This window comes from Papaver somniferum, chromosome 1, assembly GCF_003573695.1.
Source record: "Papaver somniferum cultivar HN1 chromosome 1, ASM357369v1, whole genome shotgun sequence".
Lineage (NCBI taxonomy): Eukaryota > Viridiplantae > Streptophyta > Magnoliopsida > Ranunculales > Papaveraceae > Papaver > Papaver somniferum.
The window spans coordinates 56,296,166-56,310,656 of NC_039358.1; the positions used below are offsets into that span (position 1 = coordinate 56,296,166).

Sequence of the window (14,491 nt, forward strand, 5' to 3'; positions counted from 1 at the left end):
CGATTACCACCACCGCCCACCACCGCCGATTACCACCACCACCACCTCCGATTATCACCACCACCAACCACCGATTACCACCACCACCACCGCCGCCCACCACCGCCGATTACCACCACCACCACCTCCGATTATCACCACCACCAACCACCGATTACCACCACCACCTCCTCCCACCACCACCGCCACCGCTTATTTAAGAAATGTAACAACATCAATGCAATCACAATTAAGTTCGGTTACATAATAATTTTATCGAGTATAAAAGACGCCAGCCGCAACCTGATTCTGCCATGGGACCATTCCGGAGGTATTTTCCAACAAACCCTTCACTTTAATTTGATTTTGATTGCTTCAATTGAATAGAAATCATCAAAATAGGGTTTTATTAGGAGTTACAGAGCCATGTTCGGTTAGGCCGATTTTCCAAAAAATCCTAGTTTACTAACCGAACTTCTTGAAAATGAAGAACACGAAGAACAGTTCGGTTCTATTGGATTTAAAACTAAGTCTTCGAACTCTCTGTTCGGTTGTTTCGCAAAAAATTTTAAAACTACAAAGTAACCATACTCCACCCTTAGAACCGAAAAAAACAAATCCAGTCTAACCGAACTGTGTTGTTGTGGCCACTATGTTGAGTTCCAAAATAACCGAACTCAGCCAATAGAGTTCGGTTTGTTCGCAAAAACTTTTAAAACTACAAAGTAACCGAACTTAGCTAATAGACGCTGGAACTTCACATTTTTTTTGTTTGTTAAGTTCGGTAACTTCACAATTTTATCGCAGAAACCGAACTCAGAGTTCGGTTGGTTAGCTGTTAGGTTCAAGTTTGCGAAAGAACCGAACTTTGTAAACTTATATACTCTTATATTACGTAAATTTCGGTTAGATCAGTGCATGCAGTTTGCGAACCAACCGAACTTTGTACACCAAAGTTCGGTTAGTTGAGAACCAACCGAACATAACGTTGTAACTCCTAGAAATTCTATTATTTGAGAGTTCGGTAACCTGCGTGTTTGGAACAAGTAACCGAACTACACTTTCAGATGAGTTCGGTTACTTGTTCATCTCATGGGGAAACCGAACTACAACTTCAGATGAGTTCGGTTACTTGTTCTTCATATAAAGTAACCGAACTGTTCAAAATCCAGTTCAAATCCGGATCATTTTGAAGATTAACAAATATTCTAGGAGAGGATGGAGATGAAGAATCAGATGAGTTTTCATCATTTGAATACTCAAACTTAGTGAATTGGAAAAAAAATTTATTTTCCATGTTTTTCTCCTTCATCTTCTCTAACTCTACTCTCTCAATAATTCTACTCAACTAATAATAAACCCATCTTTTAATTTAATCTCACTAATTATTTTTAACTAAATCACTTACTAATCATAACCTAAAATTAATTAAGAGAGTAGATTAGATATTAAATAAATAACTAGATATGGGGTGACCTAAATTTAATTCTAATGGTTTTACCCAAAATAAAATCATGGTCCCCGAAAAACCATGGTCCCAAGAAAATCGTTCTAGAGTATAGCCCCTCCGCAGAATTCAGTCTCCCTTAAACAGCAAATCCCCCCTTTCTCCTCTCTTACGTCCTAGAAACAGTTCAGCCTCCTTGTCTCCATTTTACCAGATCCAGGGTCCGAGATTGTGCAGTAGAGATGCCTACTCCAGCCTCCGACGATTGCAATCCAACCCCTTCCCTCCCCAGGCCTAGTGTAACAGCTAAATTATCTAGATTATCAGAAGCTATAGGGATTCCGATTCAATTGAAACCGGGAAAAAGGTGTTCCTACATCATCAGATCAACTTCAGGCATCTTTCGAGGAAGCATTCAGTGCTTACATCATCGAAGCTTGTAAAGGTGGTAATTACATCATTGAAGCTCGTAAAGGTGGTAAAGCTCGTAAAGGTGGTAAAGCTCGTGTATGTAAATCTCTTCGTGATTGTGGAGCTAAACTTATTATGATAGTTTTAGATTTCAGAACTTCGAAAGTTGTTAATCCTGATATTTATCCCGATGTAGTAAAGCTTCCGGCTATCAAATCGATGCTTGATTTATTAAAAGGTAGTTATTATTGTCGGAGCGTTTTAGCTGGTTTTATTCTTTCAGCATTCACAAAGCTAACTGATCCGGATATTTTAGGACGTGGTCAGGAAGAAGAAGCTACCTTATTTGTTGAATCTCTAGATAAGTTTGGAGCCCTGGACTATTTGTTTCTGCTCTTGGTAAGTTTCCTGATGCTGTTATCCCAGCAGTTCAAACTATTACGCAGATGATTTATCTTAAACCAGAATTAGCAGGAACGGCGGGACAGAAACACGAACTGATGGATTGGGTGCTTACAGCACTCAGGTCTTCCACATGGAATGATCTAAAAATGTATGCTGGGGTTTTTTTAAATACCCTTTTGATGCCTAGTGTGGAAAATAGATTTCTATTTGGGGAAGAGGTTGTAATTGTTGTAGTAAATGCTCTTTCATCAATTCAAGAAGAAGAATTCCCGCACGAAGAACACCTGCTGCAGAATCTGTTTAGTTGTTTACTTTATCTATTAGAAAGTCCGGCCAATATGGAGAGTTTTGCCAAGGCTGGAGGGGTTCAGTCAATGATTGGATTTATTCAGGAAGAGGACTTTGGTCATTGTTATGGGTCTGCAATTGTGGCACTTGATATTGCAGTGAAAGCTTGTCAATCTGCTTCTCAGGAATTTGTGAATGAATTTGTGACTGATGATTCAGCATTTGATACTGTATTCCCTCCTTCAATGGATATGGTAAGTCTCTCATTTTGCAATCCCTAGTTCTAGTTCTAGGGAAATTGTCGTATTTCGACATGTTTTTATTTCAATAAGCTGCATCATGTGCATGAAGGCAGAACTTCTTAGAAGGACCTGTTTTACTAGTTTTTATATGCCTAATAATGTCCAAAGAGTTCTAAGTATAAGTAATTAGGCTGTGAATAATCTTATTGTATTAGGGTAATTAGAAGATTCTGAACATAGAGGTTTTCAAAGCTCATGTTTAAGTAACACTGAGCCAGAAGTATTTGGCAAATACAATTATTATTAGTGTAATTAATGTCCAACACACATGTTGTTTGTTCTAAATGGGTTTATCAATGCATATATTTTCGTGGCGTTCATTGCTGGAAGTTTTACCAATGCTAACTGGAATCATATGATAAGATTGTTCTTGCCTGCAAGTTCTGATGTATATGTTTTTAATCTTTATAAGAAATTATCTAGTATGCACAACATTTACTCTCGTTACTTTCTCAGATTCCGCTAAGTATCATGCACGAGGAAGAAGAAATAGAAGAGCATCAAATCTCTCTAATCGCATCATTAATTGGTATGGCAAGCAAATTTTATAGCCTGCATTGAATTTTTTTAATGTTTTTTTTTGCCTGTTGGTTAGTCTTTGAGTGCCTGGATTTCCGATATATAGTTGTGCATCTTTAGGATTCTTGTTTTAGTCCACTGTTTCTTCCTTTCTGGATACCTAGTTGCTCATTTAAATGTATGATTTACTAGTCCATTATTAAATATAAGGAAAAATCAGTGGTCAAATGCACAACTCAGAAAAGAAGAGATGTTAATGTATTAACTAGTGGAATCATCTTCCTAATGCTCAGTGAAACACGATATCTTTCAGCCTTGATTATGAGAAATTAATCCGTCAAACCTTAGTAGCTTGAACAGGTATATAACAGATTAAGAATTTTTCGGAACAATGAGCCCATATTCTCTTCTCTTTAGCCAACACCTCTCATGACCTAATGGCCCATCACGCTCTTCTCTTTACCAACTACCCTCTCACGACTTAATATGCTCATCAATTATTGTTTTTTTTATTAAGAGATGCTGGAATTTTTCGAATAAATCCGATGTACTCCCTTGACAAGGTGTATCGGACCTGGTCAATACAGGTACCATACAAGATTTTAACTACTTTGTGGGGGAGTAACTTCTGCAGAAATTAATATTTGACCTAAACTTCTTCAAATCTAAACAGAAAGAGATTGAAAAGGGGTCCTGTTGAGATTTACTTAAGAAGAAAAACAAGATGATTCTCAAATTATTATTCTTTTTTTAACATAGCTAGATTGCGACATGCATAAACAGCTGCATTATATGGTCCAATTGTTTAAAATATCCGCAATATGTATGATATTTTCATGGTGGGATATCCACTCATTTTTTCTGGAAGTTGTATGATATTCACGGCAGGGTATTTGAAAAAGGTGTTTATTGGTTTCCTCATGTCTTAGATTTGGCAATCAGTTATGTTCTTGTTATGAGCTATCATCTGGTCTTGTATTCTTATGTATTTTTTGTCTATGTGAAGAACCAATTGTTCAAATACCTTCCTGCTTTCATCTTTCACCAAGAGCTGCTTCAAAGTAACATTTAAAATTCACTGACGTCTATCTTATCTTGTTCAGGTGGCATTGCCAAGACGGAAAAAGATAGCTTGTTAAAAAAGTTTGAGGAGAATGATTTCAGAAGATTCACATGGCTTATGGAGCTCTATAAACGGTAATACTCCGTACCTGTTTGGTTGTCTACGTGACACTCTTCCTTTATCAAAGCTAGAAGTTGTATTTTGAATTAGTATTCTTAAATTATGAATATAAGTTGTACTTTGAATTTATTATTCATATATTATTAAAACCATGTTTGACATTTCCTGAGATTCCTTCACAGGCTCCTGATCAACTTAGTATCGTGCAGATATTCGGAAAAAGTTGAAGCAATGACGAATCATCTCAAAGGCAAACAGGTTGCTCTCTTTGCGTGTTGCTTGTTTCTCATGATATCAGCTTTAAGTTCATCTGTTTTGATGTCAAATATCTTATACCCTTGTTTATCTCTTCTGCAAATAATATTATGCATATGGATTCTCCACGGTTTAGGTCACCATTGCTCTTGCAGTGTCGCTTTGATGTTGTCATAGTTATGAATATCACAACTACAAAGACAATCTGGATAAACTATTCCTTTTATATCTTATGCTTGTTAATAAGTAGGAAATAAAAAAATTCCAAGAAGAGTTGGAGCTTACAAGTATTTTGGCAAAATATCGTTAATGAACCTGCGTTTTTCCTTCATATAGAAGATAGTGATTTTTTTTTTTTTTAATTATATATCTTATATTTCTTTCTTTTTGGCTCTGATGTTTTCCCATTATGAATCTGCAGTTGGTTGATGTTATTCTTGGTTATCTGTGGTCGTCCGAGTGAGTGTTTCCATCTACTTCTCTTGCTTTGATCTTTATCTGTATAAAGCCACTGCATGTGATATTTAACTTGAGGTTATTTTACTTTGCAGGAATTCTACAATACAAAGTAGAATTGAAAGTCAATTAACTCATCACAAGTTAGAGATGAAACATGTGGAGGATTCTCTCGGTTCGTATTAAAATTAGTCTGATCATCCGTGTCAAGTATTTGCAAATATGGCTGCCTTATTTTACATTCTAATAAACATTTGCCATGTGCGCTTCCAAACTTGTGCCATTTGTTCAAGTTTGTCTTGCTTGTCGATTCGATATAAATTAAGATATGAATGTTTTTAGAAGGTAAACTGTTTTCTGTTTGGAACTGTTGAAATAGTGTTTCCTTATTTGAACTTTTCAGGGTCCTAGGGTTTATTAGCAGTGATAACCATTGTAAGGAGTTCTGTAAGACACTTCCTCATAGGAACTTTTTATCTTTCATGACAGGTTTGTCGAGACAACATTGGCAATGTGCACGAATCAGTAGAAAGTCCAAAGACAGCGATGGAGGAATGCATTGATTCCCTCGAGGTTAGATGTGTTATTAGAAGCTAAGTATGAAACGTACTTACCGGAGCTTTTTTATCTTGAATGCATGACAGAAAAATCCTGACAAGATGATGGAGCTGGATGGAAAGGACAAGCCGCTTCGGATTTCAGGGTGCAAGCGGAGACACTGATCCAGCCGAACAGATACTATGCGGACTAGTATGGTAAATAGATATTCACTTTTTGACTCTAGAGTAAATGAAATGTCTCCCAATAAATTTCACTTAAAATATAGCCCCTATGCAGAATCCACTCTCTCTTATAGGCTGTTTGGACACACAGCCAGAAGTTGTTTTTGCCTTTTGAAAGCAAAAAATTCGGAAGTTAATTTGTGTGCACAATTTCAAAAACCCTAGTTAGTTTAAAAAGCAAACTCCCTCTTACGTCTGCCGATTCCTAAGAAACCCCAGCAACAGTTCAGCTCCTTCTCTCAGATTGTGCAGTAGAGATGCATATTCCAGCCTCTGACGATTGCAATCCACCCCCTTCCCTCCCCGGGCCTAGTCTTACAACTATAGTATCAGAAACTCTAGGAGTTACGATTTCACCGATGCGCGAAAGAGGTGTTCCTGAAACACCAGATCAACTTCAGGCATCTTTCAATGAAATATTCGATGCTTACACTGAAGCCTGTCAGGATCATGCATCTGAACCTCCTGATACATTTGCTGATTCTCTTCATGATTTTGAAGTTAAACTTATTAAAGTAGTTTTAAGGTTCAGATTTTTCAAAGCTGTTAATCCTGATATTTATCTCGATGTAGTAAAGCTTCCGGCTATTAGATCGATGCTTGATTTATTAAATGGTAGATATCATTGTGGGAACCTTTTAGCTGGTTTTATTCTTTGTACATTCGAAAGGCTAACTGATCCGGATATTTTTGTACCTGGTCAAGAAGAAGAAGCTACCTTGTTTGTTAAATCTCTAGTTGAGCTTGGAGCCCTGAACGTATTTGTTTCTACTCTTGATAAGTTTCCTGTAGATGCTGTTCATTTCCCAGCAGTTCAAACTATTGCGCAGATGATTTTTCTTGTACCAGAATTAGCAGTACCCGCTGGACTGAATTCCCAACTGATGGATTGGGTGTTTAAAGCACTCAGCTCTCCCATATGGAATGATCTAAAAATGCATGTTCTGGGGTTATTAAATACTCTTTTGATGTCTAGTATGGAAAATAGACGTGAATTTGGGAAAATGGATGCTGTAATTGTTGTAGTAAATGCTCTTTCATCTCTTGAAGAAGATTTTGTCCCGCACGAAGAATACCTGCTGCAGACTTTGTTTTGTTGTTTACTTTTTCTATTAGAATGTCCAGACAATATAGTGAGGTTTGCCGAGGCTGGAGGTGTTCAGTCAATGATTGGAATTATTCAACAAGAGGACTTTGGTTATTGTCATGGGTCTGCAATTGTGGCACTTGATAAAGCAGTGGAAGCTTATCAATCTGCTTACGAGGAATTCGTGAATGATGATTTGGCATTTGACACTGCATTCCATCCTTTCAGGGATATGGTAAGTCTCTCATTTTGCAATTCCTGATTCTAGTTCTAGGGAAATTGTCGTGGTTGGGCATGTTTTTATTTCAATAAGCTGCATCATGACGGCAGAACTTCGTAGGATGACCTGTTTTACTAGTTAATAATGTCCGAAGAGTTCTAAGTGTAAGTAATTAGGCTGTGAATAATCCTATTGTGTTAGAATAATTAGAAGATCCTGAACATAGAGGTTTTCAAAGCTCGTGCTACTACAAGGTTAGTAACACTGAGCCAGAAGTATTTGGCAAATACAATTATTATCCAACCAACACCTTCCTTTAGTTAGAGATAATAATTTGTGTAATTATTTTCCAACACACATGGATTTGGGTATGCGCATATGTTTTCGTGGCTTACGTTGCTGGAAGTTTTATCAATGCTAACTGGAAGCATATGATCATGCATGTATAAGATTGTTCTTGCCTGCAAGTTGTGATGTATATGTTTTTAATCTTTATATATAAGAAATTTATCTAGTATGCACAACCTTTATCTCGTTACTTTCTCAGAATCCGCCAAGCATCTACCATGAGATGGAAGAAATAGAAGAGCATCAAATTTCTCTAATCGCATCATTAATTGGTAAGGCAAGCAAATTTTATAGCCTGCAATAAATTCTTTTAATGTTTTTTTGTCTGTTGGTTAGTCTTTGAGTCGGCATTATATCTACTCAATATGGTCCGCAATATGTATGATATTTTCATGGTGGGATATCTGCTCATTTTTTCTGGAAGTTGTATGATATTCACGGCAGGGTATTTGAAAAAGGTGTTTGTTGATTTCCTCGTGTCTAAGATTTGGCAATCAGTTATTTTCTTGTTATGAGCTATATCATTTGGTCTTGTATTCTTATGTATCTTTTGTCTATGTGAAGAACCAATTGAATACCTTCCTGCTTTCATCTTTCACCAAGAGCTGCTTCAAAGTAACACTTAAAATTCACTGACGTCTCTACCTTATCTTGTTCAGGTGGCATTGCCAAGACGGAAAATAGCTTGTTAAAAAAGTTTGAGGAGAATGATTTCGAAAGAATCACCTGGCTTATGGAACTCTATTCGGAAAAAGTTGAAGCAGTGACGAATCATCTCAAAGGAAAACAGGTTGCTCTCTTTGCGTGTTGCTTGTTTCTCATGTATCAGCTTTAAGTTTATCTGTTTTACTTGTCAGCATTGCTCTTGCAGTCTCGCTTTGATGTTGTCATAGTTATGAATATCACAACTGCAAAGACAATCTGGATAAACTAATCCTTCTAGATCTTATGCCTGTTAATAAGTAGGGGAAAAAAAAATCTAAAAAAGTTGGAGCTTACAAGCATTTTGGCAAAATATTGTTAATGACAGACAGAAATGAAAGCAGTCTTACCCGCGTTTCCTTTTAGTGAATGATTTTGTTTTTATCTTATACTACATCTTATATTTCTTTCTTTTTGACTCTAATGTTTTCCCATTATGAATCTGCAGTCGATTGATGTTATTCTTGGTTATCTTTGGTCGTCCGAGTGAGTGTTTCCATCTATTTCTCTTGCTTTGATCTTTATCTGTATAAAGCCACTGCGTGTGATATTTAACTCGAGGTTTTTTTACTTTGCAGGTATTCTACAATACAAAGTAGAATCAAAAGTCAATTAACTCATCAGGACTTGGAGATGAAACATGTGGAGGATTCTCTCTCAGTATGTATTCAAATTAGTCTGCTCATTCGTGTCAAGTATTTGCAAATATGGCTTCCAAACTTGTGCCATTTGTTCAGTTTGTCTTGCTTGTGGATTCATCAAGATATGAATGTTTTTAGATGGTAAATTGTTTTCTGTTTGTTAGGAGTACTGTAAGACACTTCCTCATGGGAACTTTTTATCTTTCATGACAGGCATATCGAGATAACATTGGCAATGCGGGCGAATCAGTAGAAAGTCCAAAGACAGCGATGGAGGAATGCATTGATTCCCTCGAGGTTATGAAGTGTTATTAGAAGCTAAGTACGAAACATACTTCCGGAGCTTTTATCTTGAATGCACGACAGGAAAATCCTAACCAGAGGATGGAGCTGGATGGAAAGGACAAGCGGAGACACTGATCTGGGAGTACATCTCTATATCTTTGAGGTTATAGAATGTTAAGTAATTTGGAATTCAAAGTCTTGTTCATTCAACGATATAAATTCTACAATTACCCGTTTTACATTGCCAGAGATTTGTATGTACGGAAATAAAATTTTAAATTCATCTGTTTTTTTTTCTATTTTCCCTAACCCTCACAGGCTGGATGGCAATATTTTGATTTTCCTTCTAATAAAATTTTAAAATCATCTCTTTGCATTTCACTTCCCATATTACAAGTGGAATTCATTACAGTTAGGGCCTTACAAAGATGCATATGCAGCATGGTCCTGTTAAAGATGGTTTTTATCATTTGGAGTTTACTACTGCACAACTTAAGCAAGCCTTCAATTCTAGTATCTCTACAACAGCAAGCTGGCACAAGAAACTTGGACATCCTGCTTATCAAACTTTGAAGCATGTTTTAGCATCTGTGGATGCAGTTATACTACTACTATATGATTGTGAAGTAGCTAAGAGTCGGGCTTTGCCTTTTCCTTCAGTTTCAAATAATGTGTATGGTCCTTTGGATCTCATTCACACAGATGTTTGGGCATCTCCCTTGTGTTCCGTCAATGGTTAAAGTGTTTTTCAAGGATCCTTAAACTTCTACGAGTTCCCGAAGACAACAGATCTGCTCTTAACTTTTGTATGGTGGAGACCCGTCGTTCAAAATTTCTCGTATTTACTTTGCCCTGGTACTTCCTTAAGGTGAATGTGAAGGTTTGATGACAGCAAGAGTAGGGTCATTAAGATGAGGTCACTGTACATTTACATAATTCAGCCTTCTTGTCCATATGCGCGAACTAGCTGCAGCGTTTGTATTCTCATGCTACAATCATTCACCTGTTTTCGGCACATTTTGGTTGTTAGAGCCGTACACCTATTAAAAAGAATCCAAGAAGTATTAACATACAAAAAAGGAACTATTTATGTACCTGCATATCTGACAATGTAGACAAGAGATCTCTGCATTGATTTAGCAACGCCCTTTCTAGCACAGAGACATTTGCAAGTTCAACCACCAATCTGTTTACCTCTTCTACCTGTTATTGCATTAATGTGGTAAGCAGAAATTCACACATTCCCTGATAAGAGACAGAACATATCTGGCACACTAAGATACAAATTTCCGTAAGTTTTGGCTTATACTGCTGATGTAATTTATCCTAGCATGTCTGTAACATCAAGATTTTCTTAGTGCTAAAGCTCTTGAAGTTTCATTACATGATAACATGAGGATTTAAGATCTCAGCTTCAAACCACCAGTCATTTCAAGTTAAGTTGAAAATTAGTGTATCAAACAAAGAGTGTTTTCTGCCAATACCGTTTACTAAGGATGATTATACTTGCCTTGGATAATAATGAGCAAACTGAGGATGCCATTGCCTGCATAACATCAACAGCTGAGCTAATAGCATCTTTCAAGTTTTGTATATTGACCTGTCAGAGAGAACAGACAAACCTTAATACACCCCACAGCCCGTACCATTGTACAGTTTTCGAGTATGAATAATGCATATATGTACCTTGGCTCCACAAACAATTGGAAGGCGGAGAGAGCAAGCCCTTATGGACTCGACTACTCCTAGTACAGAATTTGAGTGATTTCTTTCTAAATGTACCCACTCTTCCAAATATGCCATCTGTAAAATTGTTTCAGACGGAAAAAATACTATTCAGGACTAGTAAGCAGAATTATAACATTGTCACATGTAACTCACTGTTCTATCAATCAAAAAGAAAATCTAGTACAGTTAGTGCAACTTCAGAAGCCGTAGCAAAAACCGTTTACCTGTCCCTTAAGAACGTAATTTAGCTTCATACTATGCCTCAGCAAATGTAATTGGATCTTTTTAAGTGTGACAGAGCAGCGCAATTCTGACGTAGCTACCCATGCAGTGTATATGCTTTTCTGGTTACAATGAAACCATACATTTGGAAAAAATCAACACATGCATTATTATAACCAGATTAGAAACTAGTAACTCAGCTTCGAATTATGAGAACCTTAAACAAATTGCTTGTAACTTAGAACAATGCAAAATACTGTACCTCTGAAGTTAGTTTCTGAGCATACAATGCAGCATTAGATCTCGCGTTAACAAATCGCCACTGCAAATGCCGATTATAGAGAAGCCTCAACTGGTGCGCATCAAAAATCCTGTTCGCACCCACTTTACCTCTCCCTAATCCCCCAATACCACTACTAGAACTAAAACTTGAAGGCATTTTTTTACTCAACTTGTCAGAGGTAACATTGTCCGGGATTGAACTTCTCATCCGTAATGGACTACTACCAGGTCCAGGAATTGTCTTAGAAGAAGAAGACACTGTAGGCGGGGTAACATTTAAACGTTTACTTGGGGAGGTGGATCGAATCCCCACCCTCCGAGGAGACGATATTGGATTATCCCTTGCTGTGTTCTTCTTTAATAGGTTCACTTTTGGAGAAACAATTTTCCTTGCATCAATTACAGGCACAAATTTTCTACAATCTTGAGACGGCAAACTCTTTGCACTTGAAGAATTACTTGCAGAAGATATACTTTCAGTATCAGATGAAGATAGAAATGTTGTAAGAACACTGTTAGCTGAACTAGTACTACTTTCAATCGAATCACTAAGTCGAGTCATTCTTCGCCCGATACCTAGCCCATTACAACCATCATAAACATCCAGTGGATTTAGTACTAGTAATTCATCACAATAATCAAAAGACACCTTTTCATTACTAATTTCAGATTCAGGAACAAGTTTCTTATGTTCCTTAGCAGTTGCAGCAATGTCGATACTGTTAATTGAAATCATTACTTGACGGGTCCGACTACCCGGCCATCTATGTTGATCAATCAATTTAAAATTCTCAGCTTGATCAACATTCTCAATTTTTCTAACTTTTAATGGTGATGAATTTCTTCTAATTCTTTCTGGACTGGGTTTTCTTGGATTGTTATGATTCAAACTTGATGGGTGAAATGCTTTAGTTTTACTAACTGGTAACGAAAACGTTTCTCCTTGAAATGAAACAGATGAACTTCTAGTCGAAGTGAAACAAGAAGAAGAAGAAGAAGAAGAAGTAACAGATGGTGGCGCCACCACTCCATTACTAACAAAACCACCGTATTTGATCCAAGAAGCTGGATGTTTTCTTTCTACAGAATGTGATCTCTTTTGAGCATTCATTGAAGTAAACCCAGTTCTTAAAACAACAGGTGAAGGACATCTTCTAGTTCTAGTAGTACTGTTAGGAGCTACAGGAGAAGAGGAGGAACAAGAAGATGAAGATGGTGATGACAAAGAAGATGTAGAAGAAGAAGACATGTACCTAGAAGTGATTACTCTGGCCTTGAAGGGTCTATTTGGAGTAGTACTGTCTCTCCGGGAAATGTCAGCCACCATTGCTCTCTCTTTGCAGCTGCAAATGTGTGCAAGTGGAAATGCAGAGTGAATACTGAGATATGAAGTTTAAGAAGGAAACGGTTGGAATATGTGAAAGGTTTGGAGAGACGTTACGTTGGACTGGGAAATTGGAGTTGATGGTTCATTTTCTTTGGTTCCAAGTTGACTAAACACCAAAAATCAGTACGACTTTCACTATAAATGATCTGCCGTATCTATATGATGACTCTCTATCTGAAAAGTGAAACATGCAAGATTTGTTTACCTTCCCAAAGTTTTTTTACTGGGGAGATGGGGTAATATTTGGAAGGATAAGATTGATTTTTTTCTTTCTTTTTTTTTGGATCCTGAGATTCACAGCAGTTGCCCACTGTTATCTCTGTTGGATTTTTATATGCGGATAATTAAATAATCCGTGTATTGTAGTGCTGCGCTGCAGGTGATATATTTACGGGGCTTAATTAGGGGCCCCAAGAAATAATTAGTGGCCTCAGAAGTTTTATTCTCACCCAAAAAAATTTATTTCCACCCAAAATATAGTGAAGATGCTGTTTTATCCCTCACTAAACCTAAAACTTAAAATTCTAGTAACCCTTAATTCTAAACCCCAACTTATTTTCATTTTTAAACCCAAAAAAAATAATCAGTCACCTCCTCCCCTCCCTCTCGACTCTCCATCACAACTGAAAAATAAGAGTCGTCAACCTCATAGTTATATCCCCTAACGATTTTTCATATGCATGTTATTTGTATGAAAAATCGTTGATGTCTAGAATGTAGGAGATAACATCCCTTTTTATGGGTTTTGACGACCTCTTTTTATACACTAACGACTCTTTATCACCAAAAAACTATATTTCTGTCCGAAAAATGGAAGGATCGTCATTGTTTATTGGAGAATCGTCACCAAATTTGGTAGAGTTGAAGTGTTTCAAAAACGACTCTCAAAATTCGTCATTGTTTCTGACGACTCTAAACAGTCGTTAATGCTTATAAAAGAGTCGTTATTCTCTTTTAAGATTCAGAAATACATTAAAGGGTCGTCAACGACCCTCATGAGTCGTCTTTGTTTATTGACGACCCTAAACAATCGTTGATGCTTATAAAAGAATCGTTATCTTCTTCTAATATATTTCCGTCATTAATGACTCTTTAAAGAAGATAACGACTCTTTTATAAGCATTAACGACTGTTCAGAATTGTCAAGAAGTTATGACGAATTATAAGGGTCGTTTTGAAACTTTAACGACTGTTAAGAGTCGTTATTGAAATACTTCACTACCTTGACGACTTTTCATGCAGGTCTCGGGGAAAAAAAAGAAAAGGAAATTGCAAACAAAAATTTTGGGGAAAAAAGAAGGTTAAAATCAAATTAAGTGAGAGTAACACTAATTAAGTAAAATTATCACTAATTAAATAAGGATAGATTAGTATTTTTTAAAATCTTTGGATAAGAGGTAACTCAAATTAGGTTTTTATGACCTTTTTTTGTCCTCTAGTGTGAGGCCCCTAATTATTTTTCGGGGCCCAATTAAGCCCTGTATATTTACAGTTAGGGTCCAGACTTGGTTCTGCATATATGGAGCTCATTCTGTTTGAAAATGTTCATGATTTTTCAAGCC

The 14,491-nt window shown here is 36.8% G+C and overlaps 3 protein-coding genes across 8 annotated transcripts; 2 read left to right on the forward strand and 1 right to left on the reverse strand.

Annotated features, from left to right (window-relative positions):
* The first annotated feature begins 1,578 nt into the window (after window positions 1-1,578).
* Window positions 1,579-5,877, forward strand: LOC113287466. Of its 6 annotated transcripts, XM_026536267.1 has the most exons (10): window positions 1,579-1,933; window positions 2,034-2,075; window positions 2,154-2,236; window positions 2,312-2,784; window positions 3,289-3,361; window positions 4,455-4,548; window positions 4,717-4,792; window positions 5,211-5,248; window positions 5,341-5,420; window positions 5,735-5,877. In XM_026536267.1, exons 4-10 carry the CDS (start codon window positions 2,338-2,340, stop codon window positions 5,806-5,808), a joined length of 882 nt encoding a protein of 293 aa, XP_026392052.1. In that variant the 5' UTR covers window positions 1,579-1,933; window positions 2,034-2,075; window positions 2,154-2,236; window positions 2,312-2,337; the 3' UTR covers window positions 5,809-5,877. The 6 variants fall into 6 exon arrangements, with proteins under 6 accessions (XP_026392052.1, XP_026392045.1, XP_026392029.1 ...); XM_026536260.1 differs by having other exon boundaries at window positions 1,579-2,075; window positions 2,303-2,784; XM_026536244.1 differs by having other exon boundaries at window positions 2,154-2,784.
* A 261-nt stretch (window positions 5,878-6,138) lies between these two features.
* Window positions 6,139-9,609, forward strand: LOC113287459. Its single transcript, XM_026536221.1, has 6 exons — window positions 6,139-7,349; window positions 7,882-7,954; window positions 8,342-8,472; window positions 8,833-8,870; window positions 8,963-9,044; window positions 9,239-9,609. Exons 1-6 carry the CDS (start codon window positions 6,285-6,287, stop codon window positions 9,338-9,340), a joined length of 1,491 nt encoding a protein of 496 aa, XP_026392006.1. The 5' UTR covers window positions 6,139-6,284; the 3' UTR covers window positions 9,341-9,609.
* A 489-nt stretch (window positions 9,610-10,098) lies between these two features.
* Window positions 10,099-12,869, reverse strand: LOC113314324 (QWRF motif-containing protein 2-like). Its single transcript, XM_026563148.1, has 7 exons — window positions 12,751-12,869; window positions 11,523-12,699; window positions 11,263-11,382; window positions 10,997-11,113; window positions 10,821-10,910; window positions 10,406-10,513; window positions 10,099-10,313 (listed from the first exon to the last, which is right to left on the reverse strand). The coding sequence occupies exons 1-7, from the start codon at window positions 12,867-12,869 to the stop codon at window positions 10,248-10,250; spliced, it is 1,797 nt and encodes a 598-aa protein (XP_026418933.1). The 3' UTR covers window positions 10,099-10,247.
* Between the last annotated feature and the right edge of the window lie 1,622 nt (window positions 12,870-14,491).